Genomic DNA, 26,396 nt, shown 5'->3' with positions numbered 1-26,396 from the left:
TTAAATTAAACTGGTTTACTGTTTCCCTTTAGGATTTTCAAGACACATAATGCTGAGTGCAATTAAAATATGATCTTCCAGAGAGTAACTTTCCTAAAGGTCCTAAATTCTTAAAAACAGGAAAAAAAAAAAATACTGTTCTAAAGACAGACAAGTTTTGTTATTGAAAAGTATAATATTCATATCTATAATTTAAGTAATACATTTATAAGTATAAACTTTGATAAGTAAACAGCATTTCAACCCAAGTTTGCCATTCAATGCACAGTTAATAGCATATGTAGTTCTCTAATCAAAGGAACAGTTAAAACTGGACATGAAACAACAGAGTGGTTCCAAATAGGAAAAGGAGTATGTCAAGGCTGTATATTGTCACCCTGTTTATTTAACTTATATGCAGAATACCTCATGAGAAATGCTGGGCTGGAGGAAGCACAAGCTGGAATCAAGATTGCCGGGAGAAATATCAATAACCTCAGATATGCAGATGACACCAGCCTTATGGCAGAAAGTGAAGAGGAACTAAAGAGCCTCTTGATGAAAGTGAAAGAGGAGAGTGAAAAAGTTGGCTTAAAGCTCAACATTCAGAAAACTAAGATCATGGCATCCAGTCCCATCACTTCATGGCAAATAGATGGGGAAACAGTGGCTGACTTTATTTTTCTGGGCTCCAAAATCACTGGAGATGGTGATTGCAGCCATGAAATTAAAAGACGCTTACTCCTTGGAAGGAAAGTTATGACCAACCTAGACAGCATATTAAAAAGCAGAGACATCACTTTGCCAACAAATGTCCGTCTAGTCAAGGCTATGATTTTTCCAGTGGTCATGTATGGATGTGAGAGTTGGACTATAAAGAAAGCTGAGCACTAAAGAATTGATGCTTTTGAATTGTGGTGTTGGAGAAGACTCTTGAGAGTCCCTTGGACTGCAAGGAGATCCAACCAGTCCATCCTAAAGGAAATCAGTCCTGGGTGTTCATTGGAAGGACTGATGTTGAAGCTGAAACTCCAGTACTTTGGCCACCTGATGTGAAGAACTGACTCATTTGAAAAGACCCTGATGCTGGGAAAGATTGCAGGCAGGAGGAGAAGGGAACAACAGAGGATGAGATGGTTGGATGGCATCACCGACTCAATGGACATGGGTTTGGATGGACTCCAGGAGTTGGTGATGGATAGGGAGGCCTGGCGTGCTGCGGTTCATAGGGTTGCAAAGAGTCGGACACGACTAAGCGACTGAACTGAGGTGAAGTGAAACAACAGTGGAAAGCGGGAGGACTTTTCCTTTTGTTTAATTCAAATAAATTTCTGTTTAATATAAATTTCATTATCTTGTGATTTTATGGTGTTATACCATTTCTTTCTAAAATAAAAAGAAATAAACCACAGACCAGGGAGCTTGCAACCAGTATTTCAAAGATAGTATTATTGAAATCTATTTATGGTAATTTCAATCTTAATCAAGCATTATTACAAAGATCAGATCAACAAATAAAAAACATAGGGGAGTCTCCCTTTAGTTGTTCTTTTAGAAATAAATTGCTTTAAAATTAGTAATAGACATTTTAGCTCTTTCTATGTACATTTGAATATAAATAATCTAATGTGCTCAGTCTCAGTTTTGTAGCAACTAGGTTTCCTATAGAGTTAACCTCTTTTATCCAGTATTTATAACCTTGAAGTAAAATCTATTTTCAAACAAAATTTAATTGATATTACAAATGATGTATATTAAAATGATGTAAAACTTTTAATTAAGCAAGAGTAACTAGTAATCAATTGTAATCACCTAATGGTTATTTTTATTTGCAATTCTTGGAAAGAATTAATGCCATTATTTTCTCCTCCATTCCAATCTTTTGACCCATATAATCTAGATTTGCAAACACTTATATGAGTAACAAACACTCATAAGCCCACTTTTCTTTTACTGTACCTTTGGTATTTGAAATATAAAGTTATCTTCACAAGACAGACATAAGGTTATAAATATTTGGCTACTTAATACAAAATGGCCTTCACATGGGATTTCAGGATATCAGTGGCCTTTCTTATTGGACTCTAATGACAAATTAGAAAAATAATCCTACTCTATAATGGAAACTGTTGGTTAATAATAATGCTTCTGTACATCAACAGGAAATTTAAGATGATATTTTTATATTTCCAAAAGTGTACGTAGCTTTTTGATAGAGCCTTGGAATACCACTCAATTTAATGCCATTTGTATAACTAATTTTAGGGGGAAAATGCCTATAGAATAAGAATAGATATACATAATGAAAATATATAATTATTTTAATTATATCTTCTAAATATAAGTGCAGATTGAAGTTCATTCAAACTTCCAGATGTTCAAGCTGGTTTTAGAAAAGGCAGAGGAACCCGAGATGAAATTGCCAACATCCGCTGGATCATCGAAAAAGCAAGAGTTCCAGAAAAACATCTATTTCTGCTTTATTGACTATGCCAAAGCCTTTGACTGTGTGGATCACAATAAACTGTGGAAAATTCTGAAAGAGATAGGCATACCAGACCACTTGACCTGCCTCTTGAGAAACCTGTATACAGGTTAGGAAGCAACAATTAGAACTGGACATGGAACAACAGACTGGTTCCAAATAGGAAAAGGAGTACGTCAAGGCTGTATATTGTCACCCTGCTTATTTAACTTATATGCAGAGTACATCATGAAAAACGCTGGGCTGGAAGAAGCACAAGCTGGAATCAAGATTGCCAGGAGAAATATCAATAACCTCAGATATGCAGATGACACCACCCTTACAGCAGAAAGTGAAGAAGAACTAAAGGGCCTCTTGATGAAAGTGAAAGAGGAGAGTGAAAAAGTTGGCTTAAAGCTCAACATTCAGAAAACTAAGATCATGGCATCCAGTCCCATCACTTCGTGGCAAATAGATGGGGAAACAGTGGAAACAGTGGCTAACTTTATTTTTCTGGTCTCCAAAATCACTGGAGATGGTGATTTGCAGCCATGAAATTAAAAGATGCTTGCTCCTTGGAAGGAAAGTTATGACCAACCTAGACAGCATATTAAAAAGCAGAGACATCATTTTGCCAACAAAGGTCCATCTAGTGAAGGCTATGGTTTTTCCAGTGGTCATGTATGGATGTGAAAGTTGGACTATAAAGAAAGCTGAGTGTGGAAGATTTGATGCTTTTGAACCGTGGTGTTGGAGCAGACTCTTGAGAGTCCCTTGGACTGCAAGGAGATCCAACCAATCCATCCTAAAGGAGATCAGTCCTGGGTGTTCATTGGAAGTACTGATGTTGAAGCTGAAACTCCAATATTTTGGCCACCTGACACGAAGAGCTGACTCATTTGAAAAGACCCTGATGCTGGGAAAGATTGAGGGCAGGAGGAGAAGGGGAAGAAAGAGGATGAAATTGTTTGGCATCACCCCCTTAATGGACATGGGTCTGGGTGGACTCCAGGAGTTGGTGATGGACAGGGAGGCCTGGCTTGCTGCAGTTCATGGGGTCACAAAGAGTCGGATACGACTGAGCAACTGATCTGACTGACTGACTGACTGACTAGGGTCAGGAGTGGGATGAAAATAGTTATCTTCTCTAAAATCTTCTATTTAAACAACATAGTATGGGAGGTCAACCAAGTGAGCAAGCAAACATATGTCAAAATAAGATCTGACATACTGTTATAAAACATGACTTCTTTTTCAGTGTTTTGGATAGTGCTTGTAACAGCTGGGCTACCCAGGGCTACATATACACATACACACACACATACAGACAGAGAAATAAACATTAAGGGGATTTTATGACAATAAAATTGGTTACTGTAAATAAAAGAAAAGCAAATATAATGATGGTAGCATTTCTGGACATGGCTTATTTGTCCTCAGGAATTTCTATAAGCAACAATTCATCTCTTTTTAAAAATCTTAAAGCAAGTGTATACTCAGGTATTCACAACACACGGTTCCCAATTATAGAGTCTGCTTCAACACATTTGAAAAGCTAAGAATAAATTTCATGTAGTGTATTGCTTTCATGCCAATGTAACTGCCGTGTAAGAAAATAAATAAGCAATCCCCAAATTGCTTATTTGTAGCAGTATAATATAGTCAGGCAGAATTTGTAGAGAACTGAGCAATCAGACAATGTTGTTGACCGATTCAGAATCTACATTATAAAAACTTATGAATCTTTATTGTTCACTTTCTTCAATAATGCCGACCTTCTTTCAGTAACGGTATCTTTGGGAAGATACCATCTAAAAAACTTATTCTACCTCAACAGAACAAAGAATTCCTTAATTGGCTTTAAAATTTCTTATGAAAGTTTGGAATGTTTAAAGATTAATAATCACCATTGTTAAGATTCATACTTTAAGATTTTTTCACATTTTCAGAGCAAAAGTTGAAAGTAAAAAGAAAAAAATTGATATTTATAATCATCAAGTTAAATATATGGCTGCAATGCAACTCTCATATTGAGAACAAAAATGTGTGGAGAAATCCAGTCTTTCTCTTCTGGCCATCCCCAAATCCCCCCAATTACAGGACACTAATAATTCTTTCCTACTTGAAAATTACACTATAGAGGCCAACCACCATTCCAGGAAGATAAGATTTTGCACTTAAGTGCATTTTCATCTTCAACATTGAAAACTGAGACGATTATTCTTTAACTAGAGTTGTCACTGAAATCTAAGCTTACTAGATTTAGCTTCATGTCTTAAAATAGAAAAGAAAAAAAAAGGAAAACAAGACCATAAACCCTCCATTTCTTCTTCATATTAAAAGATGAACTAAACTGAAATTGTTTTTCAGTCAGAAAGAAGGCAGGGTGTTCTGACAGCAGATGCTGAATCAGGATCTGCAAAATAGCCATTTTTGGTTTTGTAGGAAAGTCCCATTGTGCCCGTGCTCACCATTCTCAGAACACTGCTTCCATAATTATCTTTGCTATCAAAGTTTACTGATCATTCAATTCTCCCTTCTCTCACTTACAGAACAGCATCCAAAAAAAGTATAATATGTCAAAATCAGTGAGACAATCTGCTCATATTTTTGTTAGAAAAGATATTAAATTTGGTCTGAAGTGTTGACCTGGCAGCATTGAGGGGTATTGACAAAATAATTATAAAAATTTGCAGGCAGCTTAAATACCACAGGGGGGTTAGCTATCCACATGACAATCATTTTCGTGGGGAATCATCGAAATGGATCTCATTAAGTTTTGTTTTCAGCTAATAACTTTAGGAAATGTTTGTTTTCTGAAAAACAGAGCAAAGATAATGCTTTTCCCACAGAGAGAGAACTGAGAGCGAACAAATACCCTGAATAAGTCAATGACAGCATATGTATGAAAGTATCATCACCTTCCTTCTCAGGGAAAGATGTGAAGCTGAACCCACCTAGCTGACTGTCCTGTCTACTGTACAAGGCTCCCACTCTGGGGATAGTTATACATGGAACTGATGCTAAAGCTGAAACTCCAATACTTTGGCCACCTCATGCGAAGAGTTGACTCATTGGAAAAGACCCTGATGCTGGGAGGGATTAGGGGCAGGAGGAGAAGGGGACGACAGAGGATGAGATGGCTGGATGGCATCACCGACTCGACGGACATAAGTCTGAGTGAACTCCAGGAATTGGTGATGGACAGGGAGGCCTGGTGTGCTGCTATTCATGGGGTCTCAAAGAGTTGGACACGACTGAGCGACTGAACTGAACTGATACATGGAACAGTTGCTTTTTTTTTCCCCTCAAGAAGAATGTGCTCCTCAAGGAGCACACGTTGATACCATCATAAAGTATAAGGCAGGAGGTATAGATGTCTTTTCCTTAATGTGATGGTCTAAGAAATTGGATCTGGTCTCAGATATGAGTCTCTTCTCCCAATCTGCCTGCTGTCATCTTACTTTCCTGAAAACATGTCTTGTGGATGTGGCTAGGATGCAGTGACTCTAATATCTGTGTTCTCTAGAAAGAAAACCATTTAATGTGGTCATGGGTGTCGTTTCCGAGATGAACACAGCTGACAAGCACTCTTGAAGGTACCTTAACACCACTACAAGTATGTGAATCCTAGCTAGCGAGAACCTACACTGATTAGTGATTCAAGCGCAAGTCAAATCAGTCTTCAGACTGTTTTGTTGACACATTTCATTTTGAATAGAAATGTCTATATGGGAATGCCCTCCTTTCCACTAGAAGCTGGGTTTTCTAAGTCACACCTAAAATGTTTTCTTTTCAGCTACTGAGGATAACAGGAAGGATATGAGAGGTTCACTGATGCTCTGGATAAAACTTACAATTGTTTTCAGAGCTTGTTATAATACTGAGATTTGGGGGAAAATAAAAATATCAGATGAATGTAACAGGATTGAGTTAGGCATATCTCACAGAGAGTAAGTGCTCACTGTTTTTTACAGAATAAAATGAATTCCTAGTCCTGTGTGTGGATGCACCCACTCTCTCTCACACACACACACACACACACACACACACACACACACATATACACAAACACATCATACTCTCGGCTTATGTCTCCCTGTTACCAACTGATAGACTAATCAATTCAGCCTTATCAGTTACGCAACTCTTTGCACAACCTGGATTTTCAATTTGCCCCATCACATTGAGAAAAAAATGGGCCATTTGGTGGCTTCTTGTTGACAGCAGGTTCAATTTGTCCTCCTTCGTTGGCATGAATTATAATATCTGCTAAACTTCCTGTTCTAAGGAGATTTTAATGGCAACTGATAGAGCCAGTGCAAGTGTCAAAAAAAGAAAGAAAGAAAATGCTTCTACGTGACAAGATCAAGCTCCTCTCCCATCTTTGCTAACACAAAGCACTATTAGGATCAATGTGGTACTCCGTCTGCACTACCATATGAGGAAATGCCTTGATGATGATAGTTTATTGGAAGACAAAGAGTCAAAACCTTTCAAGTGTGGGGAAGGGCCCAAAGAAAAGGAAACTCTTGCCTTGGAGAACTAAAGAACGTGTAATGCCCTCTTCCCATACACACTCAACAAATCCCAGCGTCAAACTTAGAGAACAAACAGGATTAAATTAACATGCATATTATAGAAAAAATACCATCTCACATGAAAATTTATTGAGTGAAAAAGATTCCTTTTCATCGCATTCTACAACAGATTGTGCTAAGAGTCATTTTGGAAGAATATGCAGCATTCAGAAGTTGTATCTCCTCATGCAGTCACTCAGGCACATTTTATCTCAAAGTGCGTGCACGGACTCAGACAACTGCAAACAATTTCAGCTATAACCTAGAGCAATTTTCCACACACTGTACAATGAAAATGCTACAGCCTGGCGCAACTTGTCAAGGCTGAGAGCATGCACATACATGTATATATTAGTTATCTGCTTGAAAAGACAACAATTTAGAATAAGAAAATATATAAGCAGCATTCATGTAATACAGAATTCCTGAGAATAGTGTGTTATATAAATCTTTGAGAAATAATTTGTATTCATACGAAAACCATGATATAAAATATTTCTCTCAACTAAAGCTGAGTTGTCTAAAACCGATATACTGTGAGGGGCTGTCAATATTTTGCTGTCAACGATGATGAAGATATAACTAGATTCTACTGCATTGCTTCACAAAAGGAGAATTTCAGATAATGTTTTTCATTGTTTCTCTGTTTTTCCATCGATTTCAAAAATATCAGAGAAGGCATTTCCTAAATCAATGTATCATAATTTTTATTAAAAATACCTTTTTCTTTTCATTTATTCCTGCTAGGTAATCAATATGATTTTATATGGTTGTATAAAAATAACTCAGAAAGAGACAAATTCTCAAGGGCTATCTGTATTCTTTACTATAAGGCAAATGGTTTTGCCTTGTGTCCCTAATTGTTAAAGGACATAAATGTCAGGTTCTTTTATGTCTTCAATAGGCATAGAGAGTATTTATCCTCAGGCATGAGTATATATTTAACAAACAAAGAAAAGGAAATGCAGATGCTACAAAATGGAAGTATTTAAAGTTTCTTTGTGAAATTAGTACAGTTAGTTACTGTGAATAGGCAGGTGGCAGAAACAAAACCTCTCTGGAATCTGAGGAAGATTCTGGAATCTGAATGGAAGAATTCCTTGAGACAAGGGAATGGGAGGGACATTTAGAGTCTGAAGTTCTTCCTCTTGCTCAGAATCAGAGGGCAGGTAGGGAAGTAAGTATTTTTGACAAAAATCAACCAACCACTGTGATTTATTTATCTCTGGAGAGAAAGAAGGAAAACTAAAATAAAACAAAACAAAAAACACTTCATTGTTAAAATTTTTTAAATAGTGAAGAGAAACTTTATGATTTTTCTTGCTAGAGAAACCCTTGCATATATACAAAGTAGTTTTATTTCCACAGGTCTTTATAAATTTTGGAAATAACTGTACCTTTAAACGGCACACAAAACAACCGCATATGTGTATGAATGCATGATTACATATGGGCTTCTCTAGTGGCTCAGTGGTAAAGAGTCTGCTTGTCAATGTATGAGATTTGGGTTCGATCCCTGGGTCGGGAAGATCCCATGGAGAAGGAAATGGCAAACCCTCCAATATTCTTGTCTGGAGAATCCCATGGACAGAGGAGCCTGGCAGGCTACAGTCCATGGGGTCTCAAAAAAATGGGCATGACTTAGCAACTGAACCACCACCACCATGACTATGCATGCCTAATCCCATTCCCAGAAGAAGAAAATTGAGATTAGTTTTGTTTTGCAAGAAAAAGTGTCTTGATTTCTACTATATATTTTCTTAATTCAACTCTTCTCTTTCTTCCCATCCTGCCCCCATAGTTTATGCCTCCACCAGACTTTGTTTGAATGCCTCCTCAACATCAGTCTGTGAACATTCATGCTCACAGAGTTCAGAGAAACAGCAACTCCACAACAAGCAAAAACAATGTCTTTCACAATTAATTTGACTTTGTTTCTAGTGAGTTTTCAAAAATAAACCAAATCAATCTACCAAAGAAATAACAGAAAACTCCCTTCAGTGATGAAGAGAAAGTAAAACTCAAAAAAATGTGTTCTTTTACAAATAATATAAATTTATATTCATGCATTGTTTTCATCAGCTCACGAGCAAGAGTGCACATTGTTGGAAAAGCTTACATGTTGCAAAGCATCTGGCTTCTGTTTTCCTGAATAAACAAGCTACAGTGGAATATTGTGTAACTGGTCTCAGAGCTGCATGAATTGTATTAATAACTTGGGTTCCATATTGCAAGGTGCAAAGGTACAAGGAAAATCAATATATTTACAGCATTTCAAGTTATTCTGTGAGAACTGTAATAAATCAGGGAGGTGGAAATTAAGTATACTAGAAAACAGCCTTCCACAGTAAAATATGGATTCATTATCTTCTAAATGATATGAGAATGAGCATCCATATTTTATAACAATATGACTCCATTGGCCTTTAGTAAAGGAGAAAAAAAGGCAGTGAAAGTGAATCTGCTAGTGATAAAACAGATTGGAATGCAGCCAATGCAATAGAGTATTATTTCAATGAATGGTATTCTTTTTGGAGTCTTAGATTTTTGGTTTGACTACTGAAGTTGTGCAACTCTTCAACTGCATAGTCAGTGAAAAACAACATGAATTTCCTGTGACAGAGATCCAAAAATCCCAGCAGGAAACAAAGGAAATTCTTATAAAACAGTAACTTGAAGGGATGCAGAGTTCTGGCAGCAAAGGCAATAACTAATTTGTCATTTCTTGGTAAGTAGCTCAACTCAACCTAAGGTTCCAAAGTCAGATTAGTGTGCACATGAGGACCACATGATACTTTAAGTCATGCCTGACTTGTGTACATTTACATGGAAATCTGTCATTAGAAACCTCATCATCACCCTCCCTCGTATACTGTGTTGATGGAAGGTGGAGGTTTCCAAACACACAACTCCCTGAGGCTGGTTCTGAGAATTAGACCCTGGCTTCCTGCACTCTCAATCTAACCATTTTTTAAGGTCATGAGCCATTTTTCTTCTTCCCTAGACGACTGGATATTTCAAATCCAGAGATGGCTATGATGTATTTCCAAGTATCATATTATACATGTGGTTTGCCAGGTATGCCTTCCTCTTAGATCCCACCTAGAATTATAATTTGCCACTAACGGTATTGCCCCCACTGGGCAACAGATCCACTAAGGCCATTCATGGTGAACAGGGTGACCACTTTTTCTCCGCTGCTGTTGCAAGTGTTCTAGTTCAGCCTCGTACATCATTTCTTGGACTAAGTACTTCTCCCGTCTTATTCGGTCATATAGGTTCTTTGGTACATCCGGAATCAGGTATGCGATGAAAGACTTGATCCCAAAAACAAGGTGCTGAAAGTTGAAGAGGAGAAAGTACATTTTCAATGATTCTGAAATGCTAATTATAAAACAAAATAGTAATGAACAATGCTGTGTTTGCCTTACATTCAAGCATCAGAACTCGGTATGTACCATCTAGAATATTTTGGGAATATTTTGGAGATATCCCAAAACTATATTGGGGATACATTTATTGCCTTCCATCTAATAAGTATTACAACAAAAACGTGTTGATGTCACCTTACAAACACTGAATGAATCTGACATGCACACCCATAAAACCCTTATATGCTATGCAATACTGCTATGATATGCATTGTCATACATGGATAAGAAAGACCATACGCAGGGAAAATTCCTGCTTTATAAGATGTTATAAGACACAGTGTATGAACCACACAGAATACAGTGAAGCTGTGAAGCTGAATTTGGACTCAACCCCCAGCATACACATTTTTCAGAATTTCTACTCTATTAAAATCATATATTATTATAACTGCTCTAAAATATCTTATCTTTATCAACATTTATTCTATGATAAAATATATTATACTAAAATAAACTGATAAAAGTATTGCATTAAAAAAAGCAGGAACAAAAATTAAAGGGTAATATGCCTGTGATTAAAAGTACAGATGCTGAATGAAATTGCGTGTGTTTGAATCTCACTCCAACACTCTTAGCTGTGTAACCTTATACAAATCACTTATGTTCTCTATGTCTCAGCTCTAAAATGATGCTAATATTGGTATCTTTTAAAGGTTGGTATAAGAATTAAAAGAGCAAATGTATGTGAAAAGTTCAAAGGGGTGCCTGGTACAGTATAAGCACTGCTTAAATAGTAACTTCAACTATTATAAATGAATCTTTTTTCTTTTCCCATGAATAATAGGTCTTTTAATTTCTCATTAAAAAAAATCTGATTGATGGAGTTAGGATGATCTGTAGAAAAGAACCCATTCACTAATTTAAATTGTAACAAATGTTTCTAATTTTTACTTCTGTGCTCTTGAGTCACATTGATTAAAAAAAAAAATCTGATTGATAGAGTTAGGATGATCTGTAGAAAAGAACCCATTCACTTGAAGGACTTAGGACTTAATCTCTATGTGGAAAGGAAAAAGGTACTTTTAACTGGGCTTGCTGTACGTGTCCAGGGAAACAGCACTGCATAGTAAATCATAGAAATGCAAGTCATACTTTCCCATAGATAAGCAGATCAAGAGTTTCTTTCCCGACCAAATACTTGATATTCACAGAATAGGCAGCAATGTGACTCAAGAGCACAGAAGTAAAAATTAGAAACATTTGTTACAATTTAAATTAGTAAGTAGGAATATGCTCCAAGTCCTATGTGGTTCAGTCACTCTGTCATGTCTGACTCTTTGTGACTCAGGACTGCAGCATGCTAGGCTTTCCTGTCCTTCACCATTTCCTGGAGCTTGCTCAAACTCATGTCCATTGAGTTGGTGATGCCATCCAACCATCTCATCCTCTGTCGCCCCCTTCTTCTGTTGCCCTCAGTCTTTCCCATCATCAGGATCTTTTCCAGTGAGTCAGCTCTTCACTTCTCAAAAAGCCAAAATATTGGAGCTTCAGCTTCAGCATCAGTCCTTCCAATGAATATTCAGGGTTAATTCCCTTTAGGATTGACTGGTTTGATCTCCTTGCAGTCCAAGGGACTCTCAAGAGTCTTATCCAGCACCACAGTTCTAAAGCATCAATTCTTTGGCACTCAGGCTTCTTTATGGTCCAAATCTCATATCTGTAAATGACTACTGGCAAAACCATAGTTTTGACTATATGGACCTTTGCCTGCAAAGTGATGTCTCTGCTTTTTAATATGCTGTCTAGGTTTGTCATAGCTTTTCTTCCAAAGAGGAAGCGTCTTTTAATTTCATGGCTGCAGTCACCATCTCCAGTGATTCTGGAGCCCCCAAAAATACAATCTGTCACTGTTTCCACATGAAGTGATGGGATCAGATCCCATGATCTCCAAGTTGTATACAATGGTAATAAATGAACCTACAAACTGATTCTCAGAAATTGATATGCAAGGATGGCTTAATACTAAAAAGGAAATCTTTTTTAAGTTAGATTTTAATATCCATTTATCAAGGCACTCTCACAACCAGTAACAGATGACAATTTTCTTAAAGTGATAGAGTTTACCTTAAAAAACCTACAGCAGATAATATACTTTAAAAAACCAGAAGTGTTTCCATTGAAGATGGAAACAAGACATGGTTGTTCACACTGCTGCTATTCAACATCCTATTGGTTTCCAGCTATACAGTAAGGCAAATAAAAGCAATGAAACTTTGGAATTCAAGACGAAAACTGTTGTTATTTGCAACTGGTATTATCACTTGAAAAGACAATTCACCAGATTTACCAGACAGAATACTAGAACTTAAACAAGGAGGTATGATCATCTTAAAAACATTATTAGTATTCCAGCAAAAATCAAGCAAATCATGTAAGGGAAGTTTAGATAGCATTCATAACAGCAATAAAAAATATCTATAAATTTTCTAGAAATTAAAAGGGAAAAATAAGCAAAAGAATATTTAAAAATATATTAAAGGAATAGAACAATTTGAATAAATTCCACATTCATTAATGAAACAACAGAGATTTTGTAAATAAGTCAGAATTTGATTTCTACAAATGTAATTCTAACCAAAGTCTTTGCTCAATATTTGAAGGAACCTGAAAAACAGTTTATATGAATGACTAATAATTCCAACTAGCTATGATAATTTTTTAAATTAAGAGAAAATGTGGCAGGAATGGAAGGTCACTTGCTTTGTTGGATATGAAATATTTAAATATTGCATTTATATAGTGCAATAGTGTTCCAGTTACAGAGTGATAACTCAAAATACTAAGGTCAGAGATATACCCGTGATAATATAGGAACTTGAAATATAACAGAGATGGTTTTACAAGTCAGTGGATAGATAATAGATTATTCAGTAAATTGCAGTGCAAAAATTATTTTACTATATGGAGAATAAAAAAATAACTTTTTCTTTCAGACCCTATAAGAACTCCAGGTATCTTAAAGACATGTGATAGGTAAAACTATAAAGTTAATAGTAAAAATGTAGTAGAATACCTTTTTGAATTGGAGATAAGGAAAATGTCTTAACTAAGCTATGCAGAATAAGCACACACCATGAAAGGTAAACAGTTATGGGCTTGACCACATCAAAATTGAACATTATCTGTTTACAGGTAAGACTAATAGGTTGTGGACAAAAAATGACATCTGCTATGTATATAACTGGTGAAGATTAATACATAAAATAGATAAGGAAATCATAAAATTTGGTTAACAAATACACTGGAAAAACAATCCAAAATGGATCAAAGTTATAAGACACACACAAAAAAAGGAAGCCTCAATGGCTTTCTAGTACTAAAAGTGATGGTCAGTGTCATTATAACAGGTTATAACAAAAAAAGTTAGAGCAAAATATTACCTTACTCTTTTACAAATGCAAAATATTAGAAATCAGATACTATGAAAATCTGGTGGAAATCCAGGAGAATTTTGAAGAGCACTCTGTCGGTATTATTATACATGAAACCAAGTACCCATACAAACTAACAATTCCACACCTGAGTAAAATACTCCTTAAAAACCCTTAATGTGTTTACAAGATAACATGTCCTATAGTCTTAATAACAGACACAATGAGGTAGAGAATTATTGTAGGTCTAGAAGGCAATGGCATCTCACTCCAGTACTTTTGCCTAGAAAATCCCATGGACGGAGGAGCCTGGTAGGCTGCAGTCCATGGGGTCGCTAGAGTCTGACACAACTGAGCGACTTCTCTTTCACTTTTCACTTTCATGCATTGGAGAAGGAAATGGCAACCCGCTCCAGTGTTCTTGCCTGGAGAATCCCGGGTACGGGGGAGCCTGGTGGGCTGCCATCTCTGGGGTTGCACAGAGTCGGACACGACTGAAGCGACTTAGCAGCAGCAGCAGCAGCAAGTACCTATCGTACGGTACGTATGGTATTTAATTTTGATGAAATATCATAAGTAAAGAAAATAAATTACAGATCTCATGGATAGATGTCTCTCTAGATCTGAAAAAGTACAATGGCAAGGGATAAAATGAATTATTACATAATACCATTGAAGTAATTCTGAAAAATAGTACTTAAAGTAATACTACACACACACACACACACGTATATATTTATAAACAAACATATATTCAAATCAAGATGTGGAGCATCTTCCACAGAAGAAGACAGAGTGGGTGCTTATGGAGGGAGCGGGTAGCAGGGAATGAAAAGAGAAAAAAAAAAGAGGGAATCATTGGTGTCATGGATCCATGATGGAAGGTTGCTGGTAACTGAGGCATTTAATTAAGTTCTTCACTGTATCAGGCTAGCTATATTTTAAGCAAGGCAATGATATTGTAGCTTCTCTAAATTTCTTAACAGGACTACAATCTAGTATTACTGTATCACTCTGATCATCAAAATCTGTGCAATTTTTATAAAAGTGTTCTCAGGCATAAATTACTGAATTATTTGTATGCTTATACAAATACACATGAAGAAGGAAATGGCAACCCACTCCAGTATTCTTGCCTGGAGAATCCCATGGACGGAGGAGCCTGATGGGCCACAGTCCACGGGGTTGCAAAGAGTCACACACGACTGAGAGACTTCACTTTCACTTTCACAAATACATATGATTAACTATAATTAGAGTTGATTGTTCAGAAGATAATCTCTCCATCCGATGAACAAATATGGGTTCTTTTGTTAGATTATGAAAATCATTCTTTCCTTTTCAAATTTGGTTACTATGGTGCTCATAACTAAGTTGAAGTACAGTTGATTTATAATGCTGTGTTAGCTTCAGGTATAAAGCAAAGTGACTGACTTATATATATATACATATACTCTATTTTTTCAGATTCTTTTACCTTATACGTTATTATAAAATATTGAATATAGTTTTCTAAGCTATATAGTAGGTCATTTTTTGTCATCTATTTGATATATAGTAATCAGTTCAGTTCAGTTGCTCAGTTGTGTCTAATTCTTTGCGACCCCATGAATTGCAGCACACCAGGCCTCCCTGTCCATCACCAACTCCCGGAGTTCACTCAAACTCATGTCCATCGAGTTGGTGATGCCATTCAGCCATCTCATCCTCTGTCGTCCCCTTCTCCTCCTGCCCCCAATCCCTCCCAGCATCAGAGTCTTTTCCAATGAGTCAACTCTTCGCATGAGGTGGCCAAAGTACTGGAGTTTCAGCTTTAGCATCATTCCTTCCAAAGAACACCCAGGGCTGATCTCCTTTAGAATGGACTGGTTGGATCTCCTTGCAGTCCAAGGGATTCTCAAAAGTCTTCTCCAACACCACAGTTCAAAAGCATCAATTCTTTGGCATTCAGCTTTCTTCACAGTCCAACTCTCACATCCATACATGACCACAGGAAAAACCATAGCCTTGACTAGACGGACCTTTGTTGGCAAAGTAGTGTCTCTGCTTTTCAATATGCTATCTAGGTTGGTCATAACTTCTTCCAAGGAGTAAGCATCTTTTAATTTCATGGCTGCAATCACCATCTGCAGTGATTTTGGAGCCCAAAAAGATAAAGTCTGACACGGTTTCCACTGTTTCCCCATCTATTTGCCATGAAGTGATGGGACCAGATGCCATGATCTTCGTTTTCTGAATGTTGAGCTTTAAGCCAACTTTTTCACTCTCCTCTTTCACTTTCATTAAGAGGCTCTTTAGTTCTTTTTCACTTTCTGCCTTAAGGGTGGTGTCATGTCATATTTCTCCCGGCAATCTTGACTCCAGCTTGTGCTTCTTCCAGCCCAGCATTTCTCATGATGTACTCTGCATAGAAGTTAAATAAGCAGGGTGACAATATACAGCCTTGACGAACTCCTTTTCCTATTTGGAACCAGTCTGTTTTTCCATGTCTAGTTCTAACTGTTGCTTCCTGACCTGCATATAGGTTTCTCAAAAGGCAGGTCAGAAAAAAAAAAAAAAGGCAGGTCAGGTAGTCTGGTATTCCCTATTCTTTCAGAATTTTCCAGTTTATTGTGATCCACACAGTCAAAGGCTTTGGCATAGTCAATAAAGCAGAACTAGATGTTTTTCTGGAACTCTCTTGCTTTTCAATGATCCAGCGGATGTTGGCAATTTGATCTCTGGTTCCTCTGCCTTTTCTAAAACAAGCTTGAACATCTGGAAGTTCACAGTTCACGTATATACGTATATGTTAATCCCAAACTCCTAATTTATCCCCCTCTTTCTCCTTTAGTAACCATACATTTGTCTTCTGTCTGTGAGTTTGTTTCTGTTTTATAAACAAATTTATTTGTGTCACTTTTTTACATTCCACAAATAAGTGGAATATATTTGTCATTCTCTGTCTGGCTTACTTCACTAAGTGATAATATGTAGGTCCACCATGGACCTAGAGATTATCCTAGTTTTCTGATATAAATACTCTTTAACTTACATTATTCAGCCCTTGCCTTTTTTGTACTTGTCACCATGGTTTCGTTGTATTTAAATCTTTTACAGGTACATAGTCAGCTCCAGTTTTGGAAGTCAGTGAGAAACTGAGTTCAAAGAAACAATTAATGTATCAGTTGGAAAAGTGTTTATCTACAGTAATTTTATCAGCCTGTGACTAACCTCAAACACAATAATGAAGGCCAATCTAGCAGCGAGGATATGCCAGTACTGGAGGGTGAATTCATAGGGTTTGGAACTCCAAGGAGGACCTCTGTAGTCTCGGTACCTAAAATCCACAAAAACAGAGTTTGGAGAATAGAGATCAAGATGTGAAGATCCCAAATATTCTTTATTTGCCAAAACTTCAAAATGACAATTTCAGTGTTCCCATTAACATGTTGAATGGAGGAGATGGAATGGTGAAAGCAAAAAGAAAAGACAGCTATAATTTTTAAGTACCTGCAATACCCAGATTTTCCTATGCCAAGTTCACTCAGGTCAAAGAAGGATAGGCTATTGTTGACATATCCTGTTAAACAACTGAAAAGAAAAGAAAGCATCATGTGACTCAGATTCATAAATTTCTAATCCAACTCCTTCATTACAAATGATGGGATTTAGTAAGTGCTGTTATGCCATTCATTCTATTTATAAACTCTGAGCAACTCAGCTCTCTGATTCTATTCCCTGACTCACTATACCTGTGATTATACCTTAATGAGACTGACTCTTGCCTGTGATTTCCCTGCAATAGTTTCTGTCTTGCCCTATCACTTGACTTATATTTTGTTAAATGTTCACTATGCAGTGGGTGGATTTCCCTGGTGGCTCAGACAGTAAAGCGTCTGTCTGCAAAGCAGGAGACCCGGGTTCGATCCCTGGGTTGGGAAGATCTCCTGGAGAAGGAAATGGCAGCCCACTCCAGTATTCTTGCCTGGAAAATCCCATGGACGGCGGAGCCTGGTAGGCTACCGTTCATGGAGTTGCAAAGAGTCGGACACGACTGAGCCACTTCACTTTCACTTTCTTTCATGCAGTGAGCATTGTGGTTATTTCATATGCATTGAAATTACATAAATATACTTTTATAAATATACATATATATACATGTTACAGTATTTGGATAATTATAATCAAGCAGCCAGTTGATAAAAATGCTTATTTGTGATTTATTAACTTATTCAATTTATATTTGAGGACCTAAAATTTGTTAGAAAATTCTAGATACTTGGTATTCAACAGTAAACAATATAGGCAAAATTCCCTACCCTGATGGTTCAGTATTAAATTGTAATCAGGGTCAAATTTTACAATAACTTTAGAAGCTTATTATTTCCATCAGGTGGATTAAAAAAACTAATATTTACAGAAACTAAATGACTTTCTTTAGTATTATAATTCTCAAAATTTCTGGTTTCAGATACCCTATACATTTAAAATAGGCATTGAGGATCTCAAGGAGCTATTTGCATAAGGGCAACCAGGTAGAATTAGTGGTAAAGAGCCCATCTGCCAATGCAGAAAATGATAAGAGACACTGTTTCGATCCCTGGGTTGGGAAGATCCCCTAGAGGAAGGCATAGCAACCAACTCCAGTATTCTTCCCTGGAGAATCCCACGGACAGCAGAGCCTGGCAGGCTACAGTCCATGGGGTTGCAGAGCTGGACACGACTGAAGTGACTTAGCATGCAAGCATGCGTATCAATTGATATTTACCACATTAGAAATTGAAAGAGAAATTTAGAAAATATTATGTTAACTCGTTGTAAATAACTATCAAATCCATTCAAATAATATAAAAACACATTTGAAAAATATATGTTCCAAAAGAAAAAATTGGAGTGAGAGATGACACAGATTTACATGTTTGCAAAATACCTTAATATCTGCCTTAATAGAAGACAGCTAAGATTGAAAGCAAGAAGAGAAGGGGACAACAGAAGATAAGATGGTTGGATGCCATCACTGATTCAATGGACATGAGTTTGAGCAAGCTCCAGGAGATGGTAAAGGACAGGGAACCTTGGTGTGCTGCAGTCCACAGGGTTACAAAGAGTCAAGACACGACTGAGCGACTGAGCAACAACAAGATACTCATGTGTGCTCCATCGTATCCAACTCTTTCGACCCCATGGACTGTAGTCCACCAGGCTCCTCTGTCTGCGGGATTTCCCAGGCAAGAATTCTGGAGTGGGTTGCCATTTTCTCCTCCAGTGGATCTTCCTGACTCAGGGACTGAACCCAAGTGTCTTGGGTCTCCTGCATTGGCAGGTGGATTCTTTACCACTTGAGTCATCTTGGGATACCTGCATTAAATCTGTTGCAATGTGTTGTTTTTGTTGAAGGTTAAGTAGAAAATCTGGCCTCATACAGATTAACTAGTTGGAAAAAGGAAGACTATTTTAATATTTCAGATAAATGTTAGTATTTTTCTTTGGTATTCCACCAAAGCCCCACCTATGGTAATGTCTCAAGTTTTTGTTGCAACGTGGAATCTTAAAGTTTCAATGAACTTTCACATAAATTGTTTCATAGCAGGTCTATCTTGTACTCTGAATTCATCATTTATCCAAGCATGATTCCGTGATATCAAATAGGGGCCATTTGGAGAACATCTTTTCCAAATGAAAAGATAAATCAGGGGTCCCCAACCTCTGGGCCACAGACTGGTACCTGTCAGATCGGCAGTAGCACTAGATTGGAAATAAAGTGCACAATAAATGTGATGCACTTGAATCACCCCAAACCATCCCTCCTCTCCCAGGTCTTGAAAAACTGTCTTCCACAAAACTGGTCCCTGGTGCCCAAAAGTTTGGGGACCGCTGCTTATGCAGATATCCCATATATTGATTTATTTTTTACTGAAGACCATGAAAAAGCACAATTGTTAATATCACCACTGATTTTTATCAGAAAAAATAAATACTGGGAAACTCTCAAGCCCCACAAACATTCTTGATTATTTTCCTTAAAATGACAAGCTAGTTTTGTGCATTTTATAAAAGAGTGTTTGCTAAATACCCAAGTCTGAATACTCATAGTTTGGTAATTGTTCTTTGTCTGGCAATTGTTGAAAAAAATGTTGGTTTGGTATGCAGCTCCAGCAATCACACAGGTGCTCTTCTGTGACACTCCCATCACACTTCAGGATATAGCACGTGTGCTTCATGCACACTTCGTGTTTTGTCAGATAGAATATTGAGAAGACATTTATTCAAGGGTAGAGGCTTGATACAATTGATAATTATTACGCTGCATCCAAGATATTTTGAAATGTCTTTGTTGTTCAGTTGCTAAGTCGCGTCCAGCTCTTTGCGACCCCGTGGACTGCAGCGCGCCAGGCATCCCTGTCTTTCACTTCTCCTGCAGTCTGCTCAAACTCACGCCCATTGCGTCGGTAATGGTATTCAACCATCTGAAATTTCGTACTGGCATCTTAAAAATGGTGACTGTAGTGAGAAATACTGTCATTACTAGTTTGTTTTTGGTGCCACTGCTTTGAGAGATGCAAAGCCACCCCAAAATTTTATCCACCAGTGCTTTTGTACCATCTGTGCAGACTTCAATGTGGTAAAAAAAGCAAATAGTATCTTAGTATTATTATGAAAATAGTATTGACCTCATGAACACTGAAGAAGACATGCAAGCCACAGACTGAGAAGCTGTCTGGAACATAGTGTTGTTAGAGCTTGGATTTGAGTGCCCATTTATCTTATTCTAAACCTCCAAATATTAATTATAGGGTCCCACTGACTTCTCTCCCCTCCCTGTCCATCCTAGACCTCATAATCTATCATTTCAGCTGCTCTCTTGCCAATATTCTCCTCTCCACTGCCACCTTGTCCTTTTGCCCTCTTGCTCTGGAAATTTCCAATCTGAATGACGGTACTCCAATTTAGCTGCTAAGCATATCCAGAGAAAATTGAATACAGGTAGCCCTTGAGAATGTGTGGTTTCAACATCACATAAGTCCACCACATGTCTCCTTGAAATGATTCTGCATCCCTAGTCACTGCTTATGGAGAAGGGCTCATATGCTGACTAAGTGAAAAGTCAGGACTGGAATGTAAAGCAGCTGGTGCCCAGCCAGTCTCATTCTCGCCTGCCACTAGGTGGCGGTAAAGACACTAACGAATAATGCCTGTGAGGAAGAGGGCTGCGAATTGTGCTCCGTATTTCAAATCTTTAAAGTCTGCTTCTAGACCATTTTGAATTAAGAAAAAGGGGACTTTGTGATTTTTCACTACTAATATTAAAACCTTTTTTTTTTTTAGTGTTTTGTGTTTTACAGTTCATAAAATGTTACCTCAGACATCATTTCTGAAACAAAGGTCCAGACTGATGAGGTGCCTTTTAGTAAGAAGCAAAGTTAATACTTAAGTCTAGGGAGTTTGACTTCAAGTCAAAAATCTCTTGGGAAAAAAAAAAAAATCTCTTGACAAGACTCTAAAATATAAAATAAAATCTCATGTCTTTATTACCTCTCTTTGAAAAATTGAGATGTTTGTTTGTGTTCAGAAAGGCACTGCAATGTTCTGAGACAAATTAGTTAGCTCATCAGCAGAACTAAGAGCTGATGTCTTCCTAACCAGGACTCGGCCTGTTGGGGCACAAGTCCTGTATCCAGATAAGATGCAAGCCCAGAGCTGCTCCTGAAGGGAGGAGAGGCAGCTTCTCCTAGCACTACTAACCACTTATCACTACTTTCAGACCTAAAGCTACCCTCTAGCTAAAAACTCCAGTTTCTCTCTGTCGCCAAGTGCAGCACTGCCTTTCATTCTTCCCTAACACACATTTTCAAGAAGGAAAGATCTGGAAAGTCCATGTCCCCTAAGGCAATGGTCCCATTAATAAAATGGGAAATTTTGTTCCCCAGTGACCATTTTGTGATGATTGGAGACATCTGTGGTTGTCACAACTCGGGGAGCAGCGAGGTTGCTTTTGGCATCCACTGGGTAGAGGTCATGGGTGCTGCTAAACATCGTAAGATGCACAGGATGTCCCCTCCTCCTCAAAAACAGAATTATCTGCTCTGCAGTGTCAGTAGTGCAGAGGTCGAGAAACCCTGGAAGTGTTGATTTAAATTTTAACGAAAAAGAAAAAGGAGGCAGATCTAGGGTATCCTTTTCTGCATCCTTAAAACCTCTAGCAGTAAATTCCTTTAGAAAAGTCTTTTATATAGCTGACAGTTTCTTCATATTCTGCATCTCCTCACAAACTAGTTTAATTCCCTTCAGTAATCCGATTAACTATTATGGGCCTCAATTTCCTGATAGGTCAGTTGGTAAGGAATCCACCTGCAATGCAGGAGACCCCGATTCAATTCCTCGGTTGGGCAGATCCACTGGAGAAGGGATAGGCTACCCACGCCAGTATTCTTGGGCTTCCCTTGTGATTCAGAGGGTAAAGAATCTGCCTGCAATGTGGGATACCTGGGTTTGATCCCTGGGTTGGGAAGATCCCTTGGAGAAGGAAACAGCTACCCACTCCAGTATTCTGGCCTGGAGAATTCCATGGACTGTATAGTCAATGGGGTTGCAAAGAGTTGGACAGACTGAACAACTTTCATATCACTTCACTTCATAGACAGAAAATTACTGGATGATTTTTAAGGTCTCTCCTGGTTTTAAATCTGACTTCTAAATACATTATAACGTTTTTACCATTTTAATGCCAGTGATGAATTTACACAGAAAGTCATAGAGAGACTCTAAAATTATTTTCTGTAAAACCCTGTTGTGCTTTTTATCCCAGTTGATTTCATCTAATAAACATAGAAACACAATGATCAGAAACATTACCCTTAATGGTCACAGAACAAAACTGCCCAGTAAGTTCTGTTTAATGACAAACATAAAATGTGTAAAGTTCAACCTTACCTTTCACTATATTCAAAATGAGTTGCACAGGGGCCATATTTGTATTCATAGACAAAACGTGGGATGTAATCAGATGTTATAGCAATTACAAACGCATTAGTGATCACAGCCAATATACCAATTCCTTCAAGAATTCCATACCAGATACCTAGTAGAAGAAAGATAAAAGACAGTGAATAAAAATTAAAAAAAGAAAAAGAAAATCCTTTAGTTTTCCAACCTTTAACTTGGAAAAGATGTTTTAGTTATGCTGGAACCAAGTATTGTCAAAGTGTTAGTTGCTCAGTTGTCTCTGACTCTTTGGGACCCCGAAGACTATAACCCACCAGCTTTCTCTGTCCATGGAATTCTCCAGGCAAGAATACTGGAGTGGGTAGCCATCTCTTCTCCAGAGGATCTTCCTGACCCAGGGATCGAACCCAGGTCTCCCACACTGCAGACAGATCTTTACTGTCTGAGTCACCAGAGAAGCCAATGTTGGAACCAAGCTCTGTCCATTATTTACTTTCTAAGGATGGTATATATCTCACTACAGATATTACAGCTACTGAATACTTTCTATAGAGAGGAGGAAGATCCCATCTACAGAGATTTGAAAATTAGAAAATTGTTGGAATTGGTTTTTATTTTTAACAATGAGATATGGCATAGCTGCTTAAGATTCTTCAAAGCCTATATATAGAACTTGATTAGTACTAAAACCAATAAAAATATAGTAGTACTTCATTGTGTGAACCCCAAAATATCTGCATTCACTATGAGTTTTGCCTTTATCTTTGTCAAAAACATTTTTGATGTAAAAATATTAAAAAGTAAAGCTAGTTTAGTGTCATGATCTGGAAATCACTGGTTTCTTAAGAAGTAGAAAATGTCAACCAATCTGGCATTACATAGATACACCAAACAGGCTTTGAAATTGTATATCGTATCAACAGACTATTGATTTTGGTCAAAATTGATGTTTCAAATAGGATTAAAATTAACTTTAAAAAATGATGATATGAAAAACTAAGTCCTAGAAAGGTATATATGACATCCTTTACAGTTACAAACAAGTTTATGAAATAGCAATGCTCAGTAAGAACTTACACGCAGCCAAGAGTTATAAATAAAATCACTCTCATTTCATTCTTTTGTTAATGAAAACAGTTTTGTTATGGTTGGAAGGGAACCCCAGCAATAGAAACACATATGGTGCTAAGTAAGATCAAGCCACCACTTGGCCTTAGCAATGCAAAAACCCATGTAGTTCCTGAATCTTACCTATGTCGGTTGCTCGGGCTGGCAAAGGCCTCCGCCACTGGGTGACAAATTTGTATGCATCCAGCCTGATTTCGATGATATTGTTTAACAAAGCCAAAAGAGGGGCCAGAGGAAAAGCTGCAACGAAGATGGTAGTAAAACCAAACTGCAAAACTGTAAAGGCAGAGAGTTAGAAAATTAGTAATATAAACAGTCTCATTTATTGAGTGTCTTCTTTGTGTCATATTAGGCATCTTTACATAGATTGCCTTTAATCCATTCAACACCCTATAAAGTAAGTATGCTTATCCTATTTTACAGTTGAGAAAACTTGAAGCTCATAGGTGTTAGTTAATCTGGCTAAAGGGTAGATAGCTAAAAAAAGGTTAAAATCTGAATTCAAACTCAGGTCTCAATAGACTGTAAAAGGCTCTATGAGCCTTTCATCTCTATGTGATACATCATGAAGGAAGAAAAATGTCAGAGGACTTGAAGAAAAATGCTCAGTCCTAGAAGAGAAGCAAGAGACCTAATCTTGTCCTCTGTTTTTCTGGATGAGAAAACTGAGGGCCAGAGAACAAAAACAAACATTAAAACAACACACCAACATGCAGCAATCTTAACAGTCAATCCTTATTTTCATAATGTAAATAAGTTTATTGAAGAAGCCCAGACTCAGACTGATCTGTGCAAAGATTTACTGTGAGAAAGAATTACTGCTTTATTTGGATGGGATGATACATTTCTTAACATAGGAATGAGTTTTGCTTTATTTTGTTCCTTTAAAATATTTGTTCAAAAGGTAGATACTTTCATTTTGCTCAAATATTATGGTTGACAGGGCAATATGCATAAGCCTTCCAAGGACACTGCCTTAATATCTTCTCCAGCTCTGCTGAGATAAAGGTGTAGATGTGTTTTAGAAAGCTTGGAGTTGGAAAGGAGAAAGATGGTTTTCTCTCTGGAATCAGAGTCTGCATGAAGTACAAAAAGTATCAAGAAGGTCAAATAGCTTTGCAGAAGGTTACATACCCATTTCTAAGTACTCATCCATCAGTCCGTGAATATTCATGGGCTGCAGATTCCAATCATTTTCCCATTGAGGGATGGAAGCATCTTGAATTCCCCGCTTGATTTTATGTCGTGACCACCAGTTCTGGATCAACCTACATTATGAGCAGACAAAGGGCTTTTGAGCTCTTATTTAAGCAACTGGTAAACAATTTACAATGCATTAAGAAAAGTGAAATATTCACTACCTTGAAACTGTACTGGGAATCGGGGGTCTTTGTATGGTCTCAACTTTGTTTTTACAAAGTTATTTATTCATTTCTTTTTGGTTGTGCTGCATCTTCGCTGCTGCGTGTGGGCTTTCTCTAGTTGTGGCAGGCGGGGCTATTCTCTCGTTGCAGTGGGTGGGCTTTTCATTGCTGTAACTTCTCTTTCAGCAGAGCACAGGCTCTAGAGCATGCGAGCTTCAGTAGTTGTGACACACAGGCTCAGTAGCTGTGGTGCTTGGGCTTAGTTGCCTCACAGCATGAGGAATCTCCCCGGAGCAGGGATCAAACCCATGTCCCCTGCTTGGCAGCAGGATTCTTAACCACTGGACCAAGGGGGCCCTAGACTTCCTAGCCCCTATAAACATCTACATATTTGTCAGAGTTGAACCTCCCATGCACTGGTGCTTCCTGACATTGTTTAGACAGAGTCTCATTTCTATGATTCTATGATCCCATCTATATAAATATTTAAACTCCTATGCTGCCTGCTGTAATTGTATCTGAGCCCTTCCTGCCATATCGTCTGGGCTGTGTTCTCTGAACACGAGTAAAATCATTTAATTGAGCCCTACCTAGAGTTTCAAGAGATGTAATTTCTAGTCTCCACCCTACAATGCATTAGCTGTGTGGCTTTTATTAAGTCACTTCACTTCTCTGAGTCTATAAACATGAAGCATTCAAGCGATTACACTCTGCTCCTATAGACAACAATAACTTACAGGCAATGAGTCCAAGTTTCAGTCCATTTATCAGACTTGGGAAGGATGTAACAATACTTTCCCCAGTCCAGGGGCCGTCTTGAAATTATATGATTCAGAAATATCCTGGTATGCAAATATTATAGACTTCTGGGTAATTATTTTAAGAGTTAGATGAAAATTATCTCTAGGATAAAGTGAATTTCACAGGACTCAGTGAACACTACCCAACTCTCAGTTGTAATTAATCATAGACTTGGAGCTTTAGTGGGGCTTGGAAGAGCCACCATAGCCAGATAAAAACGTCGGGCAGAGTGCTTCAGTGTGTGCTCCATGTAGGTTGCCTCTGGAGCCTCATGAAGATGAAAAAGAGGGTTGGAGTTGGAAAGCCAGCTTGCTTATATGCTATTTACTTCAATCTGTTTAAGATTCTAC

At 37.6% G+C, this 26,396-nt stretch overlaps 1 protein-coding gene across 8 annotated transcripts in view; it reads right to left on the bottom strand.

The window, feature by feature from the left end:
• Positions 1–7,091: 7,091 nt before the first annotated feature.
• Positions 7,092–26,396, bottom strand: part of ANO3 (anoctamin 3) — a 457,212-nt gene continuing 437,907 nt past the window's right edge. For 6 of the 8 annotated variants that reach the window (XM_059874525.1, XM_059874527.1, XM_059874528.1 and 3 more), the window contains 6 exons: positions 25,016–25,149; positions 24,005–24,157; positions 22,742–22,889; positions 17,321–17,401; positions 17,042–17,147; positions 7,092–10,361 (listed from right to left, as the gene is read on the bottom strand). In XM_059874525.1, the coding sequence (XP_059730508.1) occupies positions 10,179–10,361; positions 17,042–17,147; positions 17,321–17,401; positions 22,742–22,889; positions 24,005–24,157; positions 25,016–25,149 (805 nt within the window). In that variant the 3' untranslated portion in view covers positions 7,092–10,178. 8 annotated transcript variants of the gene reach the window in all.

The sequence above is a fragment of the Bos taurus genome, chromosome 15, assembly GCF_002263795.3.
Source record: "Bos taurus isolate L1 Dominette 01449 registration number 42190680 breed Hereford chromosome 15, ARS-UCD2.0, whole genome shotgun sequence".
NCBI lineage: Eukaryota > Metazoa > Chordata > Mammalia > Artiodactyla > Bovidae > Bos > Bos taurus.
This window is presented reverse-complemented; position numbering and strand designations above follow the sequence as displayed.